This window comes from Oryctolagus cuniculus, chromosome 11 (assembly GCF_051225735.1).
Source record: "Oryctolagus cuniculus isolate XC-2025 breed Fujian yellow rabbit chromosome 11, ASM5122573v1, whole genome shotgun sequence".
NCBI lineage: Eukaryota > Metazoa > Chordata > Mammalia > Lagomorpha > Leporidae > Oryctolagus > Oryctolagus cuniculus.
This window is the reverse complement of record NC_142877.1, coordinates 82,142,376-82,160,073: the sequence shown is the minus strand read 5'-3', so window position 1 is coordinate 82,160,073 and position 17,698 is coordinate 82,142,376. Positions and strand designations below refer to the sequence as shown.

General features: G+C 37.9%; 1 protein-coding gene across 10 annotated transcripts in view; it reads right to left on the bottom strand.

Moving 5' to 3' along the window:
* SYT1 (synaptotagmin 1) overlaps positions 1 to 17,698 on the bottom strand; it is a 619,940-nt gene that overhangs the window by 167,325 nt on the left and 434,917 nt on the right. For 9 of the 10 annotated variants that reach the window (XM_089307486.1, XM_051846476.3, XM_008256840.5 and 6 more), the window contains 2 exons: positions 7,314 to 7,498; positions 635 to 757 (listed from right to left, as the gene is read on the bottom strand). In XM_089307486.1, coding sequence (XP_089163612.1) covers positions 635 to 757; positions 7,314 to 7,498 — 308 coding nt within the window. The remainder of the gene's footprint in view (positions 1 to 634; positions 758 to 7,313; positions 7,499 to 17,698) is intronic. The other variant, XM_089307488.1, reaches the window with a different exon arrangement.

Sequence of the window (17,698 nt, the reverse complement as noted above, 5' to 3'; positions counted from 1 at the left end):
TTCTGAGAAATTGCAGTAGGAAGGAATGCCTGTTATCTTTTTAGCTTCTTTTCACTTGGAGCAATATTTGCAGGATAGAAATCAGGTTGTTGGTCTTTCTGCTTTCGTAGAATTGCTCTCATTAGCATTTATAGTTTTAGCTAGTATCATGATGTCACTTAAGGCGGTCCTACCTTCAAAATTTATGGGCAATCTTGTATGCCTTATCAAGCTGTTAGATGATCTTTCAAAAGCTGGGCGTGGATGGTGACCCAACTCAGATATCCCTAGCCCTGTTTGGATCTGAATCCATAAAGCCTAACAAATGGCTCTTCAGTTCAGGCTGAGACCTGTGGGGCCCAGGCTGCTGGAGCTCTGAGGGCGGATGGACTGCTTCATGCTCATTTGTATTCCGCCTGCCTGCTCTAAGTGCCAGAAGTAGATGTAATCGGTTGAATACTGTGAATTCTAATTACCCGAAGTTAAATTAGCAAGTAGGGGACTGCCTGTACTTAGAAATTATTTCATCAATAGCTTTGATAATTGCATTTTCCTCTTGCAGCAAACGAAATGTTTTAAGAAGTATCTTGCTTCAAATTCTACTTAGTAATTTCAGAAAATGTAATGGAATTAGAAGACATTTTCCCCTTCAGACCTGGTTGTTCTGGAAATCATAATCCAGTGAATATTGAAGCTTTCCCAATTTCTCCTCTTCTTTGGGTTCTTCTTTTTCTTCCCCATCGGTCAATCCGGTTTCAGCATCATCATCCTTGAGGGCCTATGAGCAAAAATGGATTGTATGTGAATTCAAGTGAATTTTCATTGCAATCTGAATTAAACTGGGCCTATAAATATACTTCCAAGCTGTCAGAAGCAAGCAATAAGATGCTGGGAATCTGTTTGTCTGACACACATTCACATTTGCTGCTTATGTATTTTTTTTAAATTCCATTTGTGCACGGAATTTCCCCCCACCAGCAAGCAACATGGAAGCAATGGAAGAAGCCCCTCAGAGTATTGCAAGCAAAACATGTAAAACTGTTGCAAAGAAAATGTCAACTTGGTATTATATTTGGCTCTGCTAAAACTGCTTCTTTCAGAGGTATGTGTGATAAACATGCTGAAAACCAGGCCTGGTTTCACATTCTTGTAGTTTAAAGAGATACTCAGCGTCATGTAAAACATCATTGCTACATGCAGTGGAGTAATTTATATGAAATGCATGGATTTTGGCTGCATTATCACCTATGAAAAAAAATAGTTCAGCGAGTGAGCCCCTCAGAAAATTGCAATTTCCTATGTTTCACAAATATATTTCTAATGGTTTAGGAAAAACAGGAGAACACATGCTCCCAGCAAATGCATGTTAAAGAGAGTTTACCCCACTTCCAGGTGATGTTTACCATCTCATTTTCATCACAGCTCCACAAGAAGCTAGGCTGAATTAAATTGATTTAAGAGTCTATTTGATATCAAAGGATGAGTTATGTGTGCAATTTTGTAAAAAACAAATTGGCATTAGAAACCCATTTTGCACTGGACAAAAATCATAGTATTGGACTCTCAAAACTCAGTCTGATCAACTGAATATTCTTTATGACCTAAGACTTAAGTGTAATAGAAATTGAAATACTAGAAAGCTCATTATCTCATAAAATATGTTCAAATGCTCCTCTTTTGAACATGAAAATAGACACATTTCCCTAACATGCAAAAGTTTTGCTAAAAATATCAAAGGTTATAAATATTTGAAGCTTTGTTTCTACAGATGTGCCTTCTGATTGCTTTAGATAATTAGAATGATGATTTTGAAATCTATCTACTGGTCAAGATTTAAACTTAAAAATCATAAAATACTGCATTTCCCTGACTATAAGTGGTGTTGAAAAATTTAGAAACCTTTGTTTTAACTATTTTTATTTTTTCTTTTGGGGGACTATGTGTCCTTTGCTAATTTTTTTTCTGCGTGTTGTTTACCTTTTTCTTGTCACCTTGTAGAGGTGGTTTTTTTTTTTTTTTTTTTTTTTTAAATGATCTCAGTCTTTGTGGTTGTTGCCTCATATAGCAGACATTGTCTTCTAGTGTTTGGATATGAAATTTTCATTGCTTTTTGTGTGTATGTATGTATGTGTTTACTGTACAATCTCTCAGAAATCAAGGTAAGGCATACAAGCAGTGGAGTGCAATATACTTGTCTATCAGACAAAGTAGAGGATTTTGACTGTGGTCAGCTCTCAACTGCAATCTGGGCATTCTTAGAGAATGCAAATGCAAGTGTAACCAGGCTTCACATAGCTAGGGGAGTCATCAGACTGTAGCTATAGCACCTTGCAAACGCCATCCCCAGACTACGTGGTCTTTTTGCTGCATTCGTCATTCTCAGAAGAAAGTCTGGTCACTCAGCTTGCTGACCCGGGGACCCCAGCAATGCTTCACAGTGGCACCTGCAGTCCCTGAAGTCACAACATTTTCCAGTTTGGCTCCACTCAAGTAACTCCCAATCCAGTCCTAACATATCAAGGCTTGGATGCATCACAGATTAACAGAACTCATTGAGTGAGAAGACTGGATAGCAGAGTTGAGCCATTGTCACAGAGGCCTCCCTTTTTGTGCGTCTTGAAATTTCTTGGGCACCTACATTGAGTTTGGGAAGCTGAAAATTACTATTATATTTACCTCTGTGTGAAGATCTTTGCAAGTTTAGTTAGCTACACACTGTTTAGTTTATACTTGGATGATTCCTTGAACATTAAAATGTTGATTTACTGACAGCCAAAAGGAGGAAACAATATAACTATTTACCAATTTATATTACTCTTTTAAATTGACAGGAGGGTAGGTCAATAAAGGCAGTATGAGCTAGTATAGAGTCAAGAAAAGTCTACTGAGTTTCATTAGTAAACTTTAGGCAGTGAAAACCCAACGCCCCTTCAAAATTTTAGCTGTGTCCAAGTCCTTAATATCGTCATAGAGGATGTGCTTAGAAAATTGCCACATAGGTAATTCACCTCCCTCTAAGATTTAATTATTTGAAATGATAGCAAACCATATAATGTGTACTTCTGTCTGAAGAATCTGCATGTTACTCTATCATCATAATAAAAATTATGGATTAAAGTGTCTTTTTAAAAGTCTCTTTCAGAACTGACAATTTATATATCATGTTTCAGCCCAGTGCAATTTGAAATAGCTGAGATATTAAATCTCCTTCTCCCTAAGTGGTTTCAGCCCGAATAGAAGGTGCAGGACTCTCTCTGCAATTATTCTGCATGAAATAAGGCTAAATTTTTGATAATTTCTCAGTGCCACTGTTCATCACTGAAGTGATTAAGTCTATTCCTGTCCCAAAGGCTGAGCTTAAGCAAGACATTTTCTGTACTATTCACATTAAATTCAGACCTATTAAATCAGTAGCTATTATAATATCTCGAGAGCAATATTTTTTCCCCCATGGAAGAAAATTGGGAAGAAAAATCTTGTAAATCCAGCAGTTCTGAGGTTTGATAAATTGCAGTGGAAAAAGCTGTGTCGGGAACATCAGACCTTATTTTAAATTTCACAGCTTTAGTGCAGATGCTTATGGTTTGCTTTGACATTCCAACAGCACTCAGTTCACAACCAGTAGAAGGAGCATTTGTTCATTCTAAGTTACATTGCTCGCATGCCATTTGGTGAGGCCCACTAAAATGTTAACACAAGGGATTAGATTTTTCCTTCTGTGTCCATTAGTTTAAAACTTGAGCTTTCTAATACCGTGATATTTAACTGATGTTAGCAACATTTAAAATGAGAATATCAGATCTTAAAAAGAATCAATTTAGTTCAGCCTCTTGATGTGTGTCAGAATGGTATACCCTCAGCTGTGGAGCCCCAGCTGGCAGGCCACTAAATGTATCTGAGCGTAGACTAGGGAAGTCTAGGTAGCAGAGGAGACCTACCGCAAGGGACAGTCCCGAACAGTCATGAGACACAACACAGATAAGGAGGACATAGAAGGAAGAGGTAAAAATTAAGATATCCACACACATTAGTGAAAACCATGGAGAAATGACCTTTCCAGACCTTTGATCTTACAGTTAATGCCATCCCTCTGCATTCTCGTGTTACCAAGTTCTAGGGCATAAAACAGAACCTATATACACCTTAAATATCTTCAGGACAGTTGCTTTTTATACTCATTGAGGAATATTTTAAAATTTTTTCTTGAGTATAAGACCTTACTATAAAGACATGCAGTCATGAACTTGAATTTTTGTGACCTTGATATGGATTGAAACAGCAAAACCTTTCTGATGGCCCTAGAGTCTATGTATCTTAAGAAATCACATCTAAAATGCCTTACACATTTGTCCTGTTTTAAAGAGACAGGCATAAATATCGTTTTTGTCTTTCTCAAGTTCCATATTGTGTTCACAATATTTTGACCATCAAACTATAAATTTTAATTTGTATGTACTTTTGAATTTGGATGATCTGATAATCCTCTTAAAATCTACACATTCTATTTTGCTTCTTTAGCCTTCCTCTTCACAAATGGATACAAACTATTATTAGATACTTTTGTGTGACTGCAAATGTAGTAGAAGCTATTGTTATATAGATGTTTCAGGCTCTATTTTTACTGTCCAAATTCCATCCTGTGCATTTAATTGTACATAATTTAAACATAAGACCTAGGATAAAGTCCTTTACATAGACTCATTGATTTACTTAAAACTATGAAAATCTCCTTTGCTGAATGGTAGAAAGTTCCAAATTCTTTGTAATAACAGATTATTATAAACTATCACTTGTTTCTTAGCATTGCCCAACGAGGCTCACCCAAGGAAATAGGTGATCAATGAAAAATTAACCACCAGTTCTCTTTAATTGAGATCTTGGTCATTTATCCAGGTCATAACAGGGGTAATAAATACCACCACTATGTTACAAGTTACAATATTACATCATACAAAACAAATTACATAAGTAAAAATACAGATTTCTTGTCATAGCAAGAAATGCTATAGTTATCATTTAGTATTCAGGACTCTAATTGTTCATTCTAGGATACAAAGAAACCAAATATGAATTTTTTGGTAATTATGAAAATGTAAGTATTGTATTTTCAAATTATTTATTTTTGTGGTTCAGCTAAAAGTACCATACATACTAGCAAGTCTCTGTCCATGTAGGAGGTTTTTTTCCATACTTAATCTCCCAAAAACTTGTGTAAAGAACCCTTTACCAAGGCCTATTTTCTATGGAAGATGTTCAGATAAAGCAAGACAGGATTTTAAACTTTCGGTTTCTATTTAAAAATTAATAGAAGGGAAAAAATCCTTATTAGACATCTGCAGGTGAACACTGGTACATGGGCTCTTGTGACGGTGATTAGAATCTGTCAGGAAAATTGCAGCCATGTTACCCTAAGCTCAGACCAAAGCTCTCTGAGCACAGGCACAGGTACTGCATCCGTCCCAAATCCTGAATGCAAAGTTTAGGGAGTCAGAACAAAGTACAGAGAGCCTTTGTCAAACTGGTGTCAACAGATACTACAGTGTCTTTAAGAAGACATTCAGTACCCAAACTGGGAAGGGGGTTCAAGTTGTGAGTCTATAGTAACAAAACTGCAAACATGAGAGTACTTCAAAAAGTTAATGGAACTGGAAGGAAAAGATAAATGTATTTATTACAAACATCTTTAATATCAATACATATAAGGAGTCTTCCAAAAGTTTATGGAAAAAGCACCTGTAAAAAAAAATCGCTATGCAGAAATTTAAAAATTTTTTTGTACCAAAATGAACATCTTTCTCCCAATCCATCTCGTATTTGAGAGGCAGAGGGGGCTGCATTGTGGTGCAGTGGGTTAAGCTGCCATCTGTGATGGCAGAGTCTCATATAAGTGACAGTTTGGGTTCTAGCTGCCCTACTTCCTATCCAGCTCCCTGCTAATGCTCCTGGGAAAGCAGTGGAGGATGGCCCACATATTAGGGCTCCTGCCACCTACATAGGAGACCCAGATGGAGCTCCTGTCCCCGTCCAGGCCGTTGTGGCCATTTGGGGAGTGAACCAGCAGATGGAAGATCTCTCAGTCTCCCCTCTCTCTCTCTAACTCTGCCTTTCAGATAAATAAATAAATCTTTAAGAAAGAGCAGGTAGCTGGGAAGAGAGAGCGAGCGAGCATGCTTCTATCTACTGTTTCATTCTGGGTCTCACACAAGGGTGGCAGGGACTCAACTACTTGAGCCATCATCTGCTGCCAAGTGTGCACATTATTAGCAAGAACAGATAGTCTGAGCCAGGCTGGGACTCAAACCCAGGCTCTCTGATGTGAACTGTGAGGATCCCACATGGCATCCTGGCTGCCATGTTTTTCATGAAGTTTTTGAAGTACCCTCATACTCAAGATGCCTATCATAACACTTGATTAAATTGTTCTTAAGGAGATTCACGTATATAAGAATTCAACTCACAGTATTAGAGGAATTTCTAAAATTACCTGTGTATATTGTTATTTGGGAACAAGTAGAGCTTCAGAATTATTCAAGGGGAACCATTGATAACAAACTGTTTTTCATATGAAAATCTCTACATCTATAATTTCACATGAACTAAATGGCTTTAGAAATATTTTATTTATTTTAATAAATAAACAGGCATTTAGTAGTTATTATTATTAGGAAACTTTATCTTGAACTAAATTCTTCAGTTAATTTAGTTCAAAATAGACTGTGACATAAAGGACCTCAGACTTGAGAAGATAACCTAGCCAGAAGCATTTCTGTCACCAGCATTATAGCTCTAATTGTCCCTAAGAGAGAAAATAAGAACTTGTCTTCAGATCGGTCCTGTTTCTAGGACTGGCTCATGTGTGCATTTTTCTCTCTTTCCCTGTATAACTCATTATTCTTGAGAAATAGTGACTGAGCCGCATGGCCGCTTTCATCAAGCTTGATGAACAGATATAACAGGGATTAACAGTGACTAGGAACAGTGACAAAGCAAGATCTGAAGAGAGACACTTCATTCTGTTTTTCTCTCTCTGAACACTGCAAAGACTGACCAAAGAGATGGAATCAAAATAGTGAGGCTTCATTCTGGTAAACGGGACCCCTTGAGCTGGGCCCCATGGTCACGGGTGCCCTTTTCTTAGCCATGTGCTCAGGAGACTGGAAAACCCTGCCAAACGTCTCCATGACACTCTGTGTGTTGAGTAATGACTGCAAGGATCGCCAAGCATCTCTGCAACAGAGATATGTCCAGATGTTGTCAGTCTCTCTAATGATCAGGCATAAGATAATAATTCTCAACAAAATAATTCAAGAAGAAATAAGGAATGAGTACATTACCTGATCTTTCATGGTCTTCCCTAAGTCTTTCACGTCTTTCATGTTAATGGCATTCTTTCCTCCCTTTTCCTTTCCCTTCTTCTTGTTTTTCTTTTTGAACAAACATTTCTTACAGATACAAAAGCAGCAGGTCAAGACTAAGAGAACTGCAACTATGGCTATGGCAATTAAGGCCCACGGTGGCACTGAAAGAAAGGAAAAAAGGACACAGCATTAACAATGAAATACAGCATTAATAATGAAACATGTACAAAAGCCTTCATCCAGGAGCAATAAATATAGTCATTTCTTCATTTACATTTATTGAGCACCTATTATATTGCCGGCACACTGTTAGATGGTACTTGATCAGTGTTGTTCTGCTTGGAATGTTGCTTCTGTCTTTTCCATTTTTCCTTTCAGATATGTCAAATTATCTCTTCCTGTTACTATTGAGATGCTCCAATCTAGATTTCCATGATTCAATTGGTTCTTTCATTTATAGCATTGATCTAGAGCTTGACCTGTGAGTTTAATCCTGGCTGTACCATTTACTAGCTGTGTAATCTCGGGCAAGTCATCTAGCCTTTCTCTCCCTCAGTTTTTTCATGTTTGATGAAGTAAATTAGTAAGAATCTCATAGAGTCTTTTTGAGGCTTATCAAAATATGATACAGTGCCTTGTATGTGGCAATTGCTTAATCAATAATAGCTGCTAATTCTGCTCCATCAAATATTAGGTGTTGCATTAATATTCTGGCATGGTGGGAGGGAAAGACATTAATCATATGAACAGAAACACACAAATAAAATCATAATGGTACTGAAGAGTAAGAAGGAGTACATGGTGCCCAGAGAGTCAACCATGGGTCAATACACTCACTCAGGGTCTCCCAAAGCAGGGTGGTGGCTATGTGTCAGTGGCTCTTTTTTCTTTTTTGGATGGATAAGCACTAGATACATTTCAGGAGTACAACATGATGCTTCAGTACATAGATGCATTATGTATTGATCAAAACAGGTTGGGCGACAGGCTCTATGACTCTGGTCAGATTTGATTATGTTGTTATGTTTATTTCCTAGCCTAAATACAAAGATTATAGGGGTACTCATTTTGTCTGGTTTGAAGATGAAAGGAATTAATACAAAAAGCAAAGAATCACATCCGGCACTTAGCCAGAGCTCAATACTAGCAGTTATTTCTTTACGTTCAAGGTGAATGGGTAATGTAGAAAGTCCAGCATCTAAGACAGGACATTATACAAACACACACAAGAAAGCATATAAAGAAATGAGCACACTGTGATGAGTTCAGTGAAAATACTAGGGGAACTGCGAAGAGGAAGAGTTGAATCCTAGACATGAGGCTTCAGATTTATAGGCTGTGTTTCATATAACGAAACAGACAGGAGTTACAGTGCACTGGGTTAAGCGGCAGCTCAGGATGCCCGTGTCCCATATGGAGTGCTTGCTTTGAGGCATGGCTACTCCAGCGTTCACGATCCAGCTTCCTTCTCACTGCTTGTGAGCAGCAGATGAAGGCCACGTACTTGGGTTCCTGCCGCCCCCCTGGAAGACCCAGATGGAGTTCCTGGTTCCTGGCTTTATCTTGGCCCAGGCCTGGTAGTTGTGTGCATTTGGGGAGTGAAACAGCAGATGAACATCTTGCTCTCTCTTCTCTATGTCTATCTGCCTTTCAAGTAAGTAAATAAGATAAATCTTTTAATAAAAATAACAAAACATATCAATAAATATGAGTACTTCAAAAAGTTCATGGAAAATGAATATTATGAAAGAACTGCAGAGGAATTTTAACTGCATAGGAATATCTGCACCCATATATGCTTATCTTTTATTTTTTATTTTTTTAATTTTTTTTTGACAAGCAGATTGGACAGTGAGAGAGAAGAGAGACAGAGAGAAAGGTCTTCCTTTTGCTGTGGGTTCACCCTCCAATGGCTGCTGCCGCTGGCGCATCGCGCTGATCCGAAGCCAGGAGCCAGGTGCTTCTCCTGGTCTCCCATGCGGGTGCAGGGCCCAGCACTTGGGCCATCCTCCACTGCACTCCTGGGCCACAGCAGAGAGCTGGCCTGGAAGAGGGGCAACCGGGACAGAATCCAGCGCCCCAACCGGGACTAGAACCCGGTGTGCCGGCACTGCAGGCAGAGGATTAGCCTAGTGAGCCGTGGCGCCGGCAGATATGGTTATCTTTTAATTCCATTTTCCATGTGCTTTTGAAAATATCCTTATATACTCCAATAAACATTTAGTTTTCTAGTACAGCTGTCCGTCAGCTAAAAGTTAATATGCTCTCATATTTGCATCCCTCATATCATGTACTTCTGAAAAAATAAAGTCTCCTGGAAATATTAAGGATTTCACTTTGACTGGAAAGGAATTTTTCATGATTCAAGTCAGAGTTATTGAGATTAATCAGGAGAAGTCATTAGATTTGTCTGTTGTAATAAAAGAGACCCTGGACACTGAAATGATAAGAAAAAGTGTTATTTCCTTCTAGCCACATAAACATCATTAGTACCAATAATTGCTGAACACAAGTCAGGGGTACTTTAATAGAGGAAAAACACTTGAAAATCAACCTCTCTTCAAAGCTGAGAAAATCCACTGTTTGCTCTCCCTCTGTACTTAGTTTCATAGTGTAGAATATTCACTATGCAAATTATTTCAGATGTTGACTGTACAGTAGATATTAACCTAAGGACATATAAAATTACAACTTCTAATGGTGGCTTTAGCCAAAGAAATACTTGTGTGAAAGTTGAGATAACTCTAAACCCAAAAACAGTTTTTAAAATAGTTCTCTAATCTCATTAAACATTCATTTTTAAAAATTGTAAATCAAAGTAAGTTTATGTAATCAATGATATATTAGGCATAATTCTTGCTTTAGAAGCATCTACCTCTGTTAATTTGGTCAAAATCCTGCCACGCACAAACTCAAGAGCCTATGCATTCACTGTAGCAAGACAACGTTAATAATGACCCTTCATCTCGAACCTGGTAAATTATTCTTCCAGTCGGACTGTTTGATAGTCTCTCAGAGAGCTACATAAAAGTCCATTAAATTACACAAGACAGGGATGATTTGACAAGTTCACAAAAAGAAAATAGACAGTGAATGTAAAGGAACATTATTTAATCAAAATAAGGAGATAGGAACATGGAATTACAGATGAAATTAGAAATGGTGCAACTTGAAGGTAATTTCAAACCATCAAAAACATCTATTTTGTGATTTACTTCTTCAATAACTGCTGTCTTCTAGCTTTACCTTCAGTTATTTTGTGGACAGCTTAATTCTGAATATACTATATTGAATATGATGAAATCAACAGAATTTTCCTCACAATTTACTAGCACCTTTATTTATTTTTGACAGGCAAAGTGGACAGTGAGAGAGAGAGAGAGAGAGAAAGGTCTTCCTTTTGCTGTTGGTTCACCCTCCAATGGCCGCCGCTGCCAGCGCACGGCGCTGATCCGATGGCAGGAGCCAGGTGCTTCTCCTGGTCTCTCATGGGGTGCAGGGCCCAAGGACTTGGGCCATCCTCCACTGCACTCCCGGGCCAGAGCAGAGAGCTGGCCTGGAAGAGGGGCAACCGGGACAGAATCCGGCACCCCGACCGGGACTAGAACCCGGTGTGCCGGCGCCGCAAGGCAGAGGATTAGCCTATTGAGCCGCGGCCTGGCTAGCACCTTTAAATAGAATTTAAAAAGTCCCAATGTTACCATGTGTATACATGGGAAAAGTTGATGGATTGGTTAATAATCTGAAAAAACAGCCATTTTACTCTTTTATTTTTTAAAAAACTGTTTATTTGAAAGGCAGAGTTACAGAGAGAGAGAGAGAGAGAAAGAGAGAGAGAGAGAAAGGTCTTTCATCCACTGGTTCACTCTCCAAATGGCTGCAACAGCTGAAGTTCTATATTCTACTGCCTTCCTAGGCCATAGCAGAGAGCTGAATTGGAAGTGGAACAGCCGGGATTCAAACCGCGCCCATATGGGATGCCGGCATTGCGGGCGGCGGCTTTACCTGCCATGCCATACCACACCACACCACAGCGCCAGCCCCAAAATAGCCATTTTAAATGAATGGAGCAGTGAACTAAATGCTCATGTTAAAAATTTTACTTTACTTTGTAGGGCAAGCAAATATTTAAAATTTGGTAAATTTACTAATATACAACATCCACAATGTTATTCATCTGCAGTATTTATAGAAACATGTTTCAATATTAGTGATCAAATATCACAGAATATATTTTGGATTAGGCTAAAAATTTATTGAAGAGCTATTTATCACGGCCCACCAACTGTATCACATTTTCACATATATTATCTCACTTACTTTTAAATCACACTTAACTTTTATATCACTTTTAAAATCACATCTATTTTTACAGAGAAAAACTTTACAGATTAATACATTGAGAAATTCAAGTATATCTTTAGGTTTTTAGGTTATAAATACACACATTATAAATGTATACAAAGGGAAATTCTTATCTTGAAGGCTCTTTAACAGAACTGTTTATATTAAAAATTCATTGAAGTCAATAGTAGTTTAAGATGCTGCCAGGAGTGTTTTTTTATTTAATATAAAATATAGTTTCAATCAAAAATAGACTCATCAAAATACTGCTACTGGCAGAATACTATCTTATTGTTATTGCTACCAACTTTCATTAATGGAATCTTATAATAAGAGTTTCAACATGTAACTTCAAGGCTTTTTAGCACAAAACAATAGAGTAATGTAAAAACTCTACACTAAAACTGTTATTTTCATTTTCTTGTTCATAGATCAATCTTACATATACTAGTTGCCCCAAAGATAAACATGCATAAGGATTAAGTCAAGGGAAGTTCATTTAAAACTTCTCCTGATGCTTTACCTTAAAACTTTGGCATTGGCAGAATAATGCCTCCCTACTCCCCTACTCCCGCACTCCCCAAGATGCACACATCCTAGTTTCTGGAAACTGAATATGTTATCTTACATAGCAAAAGTGACTTCATAGATGGTATTAAATCAAGGAGTTTGAAATGAGATTTGATCTTGGATTCCCTGGGTAGTCCCAATGTACTCTTAGGAGTTCTTTTCACTAGGAGGCTGGCAGGAGTTTCAAGGTCAAAGAGATAGGAAAAGTCAGTGCGGCTGGTTTTGAAAATGCAAAAAGAAGAGCATGAACTAAGGATTTCAGGTGGGAAAGGCAAGGAAATGGATTCTCCCCAAAAACCTCAAGAAGCAGCCCTGCTGACACCTTGAGTTTGACTCAATGAAACCCGTATTAGACCTCTGGTCTCTAGGACTGGGAAATGACAGATTTGTAGGTTTTCATGTCAGCGAATTAGTGGTAATTCATTATGAAACTCAAGAGATAAAGACTTCAAAGACTTGTAATATACATGGCATAAAGATGACTATGCAATTGTAATATTCATGTGTACTGAGTCTGTATTTTCTGTTGTTTTTTCTTTTCTACTCCTTTTGTCTAGCTGTTCTGCAGCCATGTTCAGAACATGCAAGGCTCGCTCACAGATGACCAATGGTTTTCTTTTTGTTAAGCCCAAACCACGTTGTCTGTTATATTAGAAAACCAGAATCACATCAACTTTCTTGAAATTTTCTTATGCTTTTGTTTCCATATTAATGCTCCCACCAGCATCTCTTTCTATGCCTCTATCTTTTTTTTTTCTTTTCCCATTCTCAAGTCCTCAGTGGCATTTTCACCCTAGGTTATTTTTAGCCCCTGGTCCATCTTCACATTCACTCATTGATGAGTCTGTCTTTTCCTATACCTTAAAATTTTAGGTCAGTTATTACATTCTGTGTCTTGTATTCTCTAGAACTATATTCCCGAGTGTCTATAGAACTTTTTTTTTTTTAAATGATGCTTTCATCTTCCTAAACCAGCTTCCTAAACCAACTATATGGCTTCGATCAATGTTTCCATCATTTCCTACTGCTTGAACATTGGCACAATAAGGGAGCTTTTGTTCCAGATCCAAAGGTTTATCAAGTCTTGGTATTTCTTATACCTCTTTTATATCTAGTTGCATGGTGTAGGCCTGACATTACCTAGCATCCAGTTTATCTTCAATTATTTTCTCTCTCCATTTTACCCATTCATTGTTGTCAGACAAAACCTTCTAGTACATAATTTCAGCTTTATATAATGTTCAAAGTTCTCTATCATTTGTTCCATCCAACATATTTGTCTTTATTTCTCATACTCATCTCTAGTCTCACTATACCCCATATTAAACCCTACTCCCATCAGACTGGGTAACTTGCTGTATGCTGCTCAGTTTGTCCCATATGTTTTCTTAAAGAAAATTCCTTCTCTTTTGAAATGCTATTCTTCTTTATCTTTGGTCACTTAAATGATATTTATTTTTCAAAGTTCACCATCAATCTCCTTTAGCATTCACAGATTTTAAAATAAAAATTTTAGCTCTATTTGATAAGATTCTTCCTCCTCCAAACCCACTGGGAATATTGAATATGTGGTAGTTGTATTAGATTGATATGGAAAGATGCATTATGGGGCTGGCATTGTGGCACAGTGGTTTAAGTCACTGTTTGCAACACCAGCATCCCATACTGGAGTGCCAGTTGGAGTCTTGATTACTCTGCTTCCCATCCAGCTTCCAGCTATTGCATCTGGGAAGGCAGTAGAAACTGGCTGAAATACTTGGGCCCCTTACACCCATGTGGAGACTGGGATGGAGTTCCCGGCTCTCAACTTGAGTATGGCAAGACCTGGCTGTTGCAGCCATATGGGAATTGAATCAGCAGGTGGAAGATCTCTCTCTCTGTCTTCCTGCCTTTCAAATCAACACATGAGTTAATAAATTTTTAAAAAACGATGCACTATTTTAGGGGCAGACATTTGGCTTAGTAGTTAAGCCACAGGTTGGGATGTCCAAATCTCATTTTGGAATTCCTAATTTGCCAATTTCAGCTTCCTGCTATTGTGGACCCTGAAGGCAGCAGATGATGGATAAAGTAGTTAAGTCCCTACCACCAATATGGGAAACCCATATTGATCTCCCAGCTCCTGGCTTTGACTTGGTCCAGCCCAGGCTGTTGTAGCCATTGAGTAGTGAACAAGCAGATGGAAGCTCTCTGTCTCTCTGCCTCTCAAATAATTAACTTTTTTTAAACTTTTATTTAATAAATATAAATTTCCAAAGTACAGCTTTTGGTTTACAGTGGCTTTTTCCTTCCCATAACTTCCCTCCCACCTGCAACCCCCCCATCTTCGCTCCCTCTCCCATTCCATTCACATCAAGATTCATTTTCAATTATCTTTATATACAGAAGATCAATTTAGTATATATTACGTAAAGATTTCAATAGTTTGCACCCACACAGAAACACAAAGTGTAAAGTACTAAAATATGTATTATTTTTAAAACATGCAAAGATGTAGTTTGTATTAATATGTAAAGATATTTTAATATATCCCCTTCCTACATATGAAATTCACTTGGTATTGACTCAAAACTATGCTGTTTGCAGACTGTGACATGAACACTCATGTTAATGCATGCACAATAAAAATATTTGGGATCATTTAGAAATAAATTTGCATTGGTAGGTTTTGTGAGAAAACAAAACAGTAATTTCCCCTTATCAAGAGAGGCATTGTTTTCTGCTGGAAGTGGCCATAAATTGGGCACTTGGAAAGATAATTCTTTAATCAAACAGTTACTGAGCACCCACTGTGTGCAAGGTATTTTTCTTAGGATTGGGATACAGTGCTAATTATATTTGTGCAATCATGAAGCTTATTATTTATTGTGCTGGTTTTACTTGGTTAAAAGAAGTCAGTTTCTCACATTTACTAAGGCAGCTCTCGGAACATAACATAGTACACTGTCAAATGGAATCTACATGGCTTAATAGGCTTCTATGTACAAATGCAGTGCTTCAGGGGTACATCTGTTGATAAAAATCAGCTAGTAAATAGATTTTCTACAATGAAAATGTAACCCTCAACTGAAAAACATTATTTGTTTTCTCTTAGTGAGTTTTGGCACTAAATAATTTTTTAAAAAATTTGCTTAAGGGGCCCTGACATTGTTTTTGAAAATGATGGGTGGGAGCGTGGGTGGGAGGGAGGTGGGGTGGGAGGTATCCTAAATTCGTATATATGAAATACATGAAATTTTTTCACCTTATATAAATAAAAAATAAAAATATATATGTTTCAAATTTCCTTGTATGTAATGGAACACTGTAAAATCAAAGTTGAAAGCTTTGCAAAGAACAAGCCTATTATAGAACACATATTTTTACAAGAGAAATCCTTAGCACTGCTGAATAGCAGCCATATATTTCAGATTAATGCTCCCAAATCTGATCACTGGACATTCATTGCGCCTCAGACAAACAGAACAAGAAATGGGAGAGAGGGCTTTTTCTAATTTACACAAAGTGCCTAATGGCCTACAGAGATTGATGTAGGTGGTTCAGTACTCTCAACTCTACACAGGTGTTTTTTGCACTCCCTAACATGGCCAACTCTGTGTGTAGTAAATATTAGGTGATTTGAAAGAAACTTATATCACCATTCTTCGTGAAGTAGTCAGGTGCACAGTCGTGAGGTGTCCCACCATTTCAAGGGATTTTCCTTAGGTCTGTTCATCCCATTTCCTTAGCTCTGATTCCTTCCTTCCATTCCTACTCATAGTCAGCTATTGCTATTTCCTACGCTGGAAAAAACTTGATATTTACTCATATTGATCATGGTTTAATCTAGGGCACACCTTTCTTGGTTGGTTTCATTTTTCAGGGCATCTAGCATTATCTATCAGTCCCATTCTTGATCATATTAAAAAACAACCTTAAATCCTTATCTCTTTCAGAAGATGAGCTGATGTGTTTTCCTTTTTGGGGAATTTAAGTTTGTACATTTGCATTAGTCTTAGATATTTCAGCCAATAGCTTTAAGAAAACCCTACGCATGGAAAGCCAAGACACTGTGGCAAAAAATAACCTATATGAAGGATCTCTGTGAGTGAGACCCCAGTGGAAAGAAGGGGCTATCATAGAAGGATGTACTTTTCTCTGAAAGGAGGAGAGAACTTCTACTTTGCATATGGCCCTGTCTAAATATTGATGGAGTTTGTGGACACAAAAGGCTTCCATAGCCTTGGCAGCTCATGTCAAGAGCCTTGGGTGGTCACTGACGTCAAAAATAAGAGTGTTCATTATTAAATTAACAACAGAAGTCGCTGTGCACTTACTCCCCATGGTGGACCTCTGTCTTTAATGAGATGTACTATGAGAATTAATGGTAAAACCCGTCTTCATACAGTACTTTATACTTTATGTGTCTTCATGGATGCAAACAGTGAAAATCTCTACTGAGTATAGAGTTTTTCTTCTATATATAAAGTGAATTAAAAATGAATCTTAATGAAAAATGGAATGGGAGAGGAAGTAGGAAGTAGGATGGGAGTGGGGGTAAGAGGGGAGGAATGGGGGGAAGAAACACTATATTCCTAAAAGCTGTACATATGAAATTTGTATTCATTAAATAGAAACCTTAAAAAAAGATAACCCTACGTAATATTGTTGCTATGGTCACTAGAAAAGTACAGTAGTAATTTCAATTATTATTTTCCCTTTGACTTATATCTATTTTGTCATATGCATGCCTCACCACTGCACTAATGGCTGTGTAATACACTTTATAAATAATCTACATATTTTGTCGTTTTTGTATTTACTTAAGCTTTTTGCCAACTTCTAGTCCTACTCAAAATAATCTGTCACTTTTCTAAATCATTATGATTCTGCAAGATACAGAATATATTATGAAAATAATTATTTTGTAATTAACTAGCAGGAAGAATAGTTTGTATTTCAAAACCTTGCTTTTCAGATTGTTTATAAAATTGCCTAAAAGCACATGGATAATCATTTTTCAAACGTTGGCCAAAAAGGCTGATGCCGTGGCTCACTAGGCTAATCCTCCACCTTGTGGCACCAGCACACCGGGTTCTAGTCCCGGTCGGGGCACCGGATTCTGTCCCGGTTGCCCCTCTTCCAAGCCAGCTCTCTGCTGTGACCAGGGAGTGCAGTGGAGGATGGCTCAAGTCCTTGGGCCCTGCACCCCATGGGAGACCAGGATAAGTACCTGGCTCCTGCCTTCGGATCAGTGCAGTGCGCCGGCCATAGTGCGCCAGCCGCGGCGGCCATTGGAGGGTAAACCAACGGCAAAGGAAGACCTTTCTCTCTGTCTCTCTCTCTCACTGTCCACTCTGCCTGTCAAAAAAAAAAAAAGTTGGCCAAAAAAACAAAATAAACCTTTCATTTTAAAACTTTTTCTAAATCACAGAGTTCAAATGGAAAGAAACTGCTCTGGAAATATG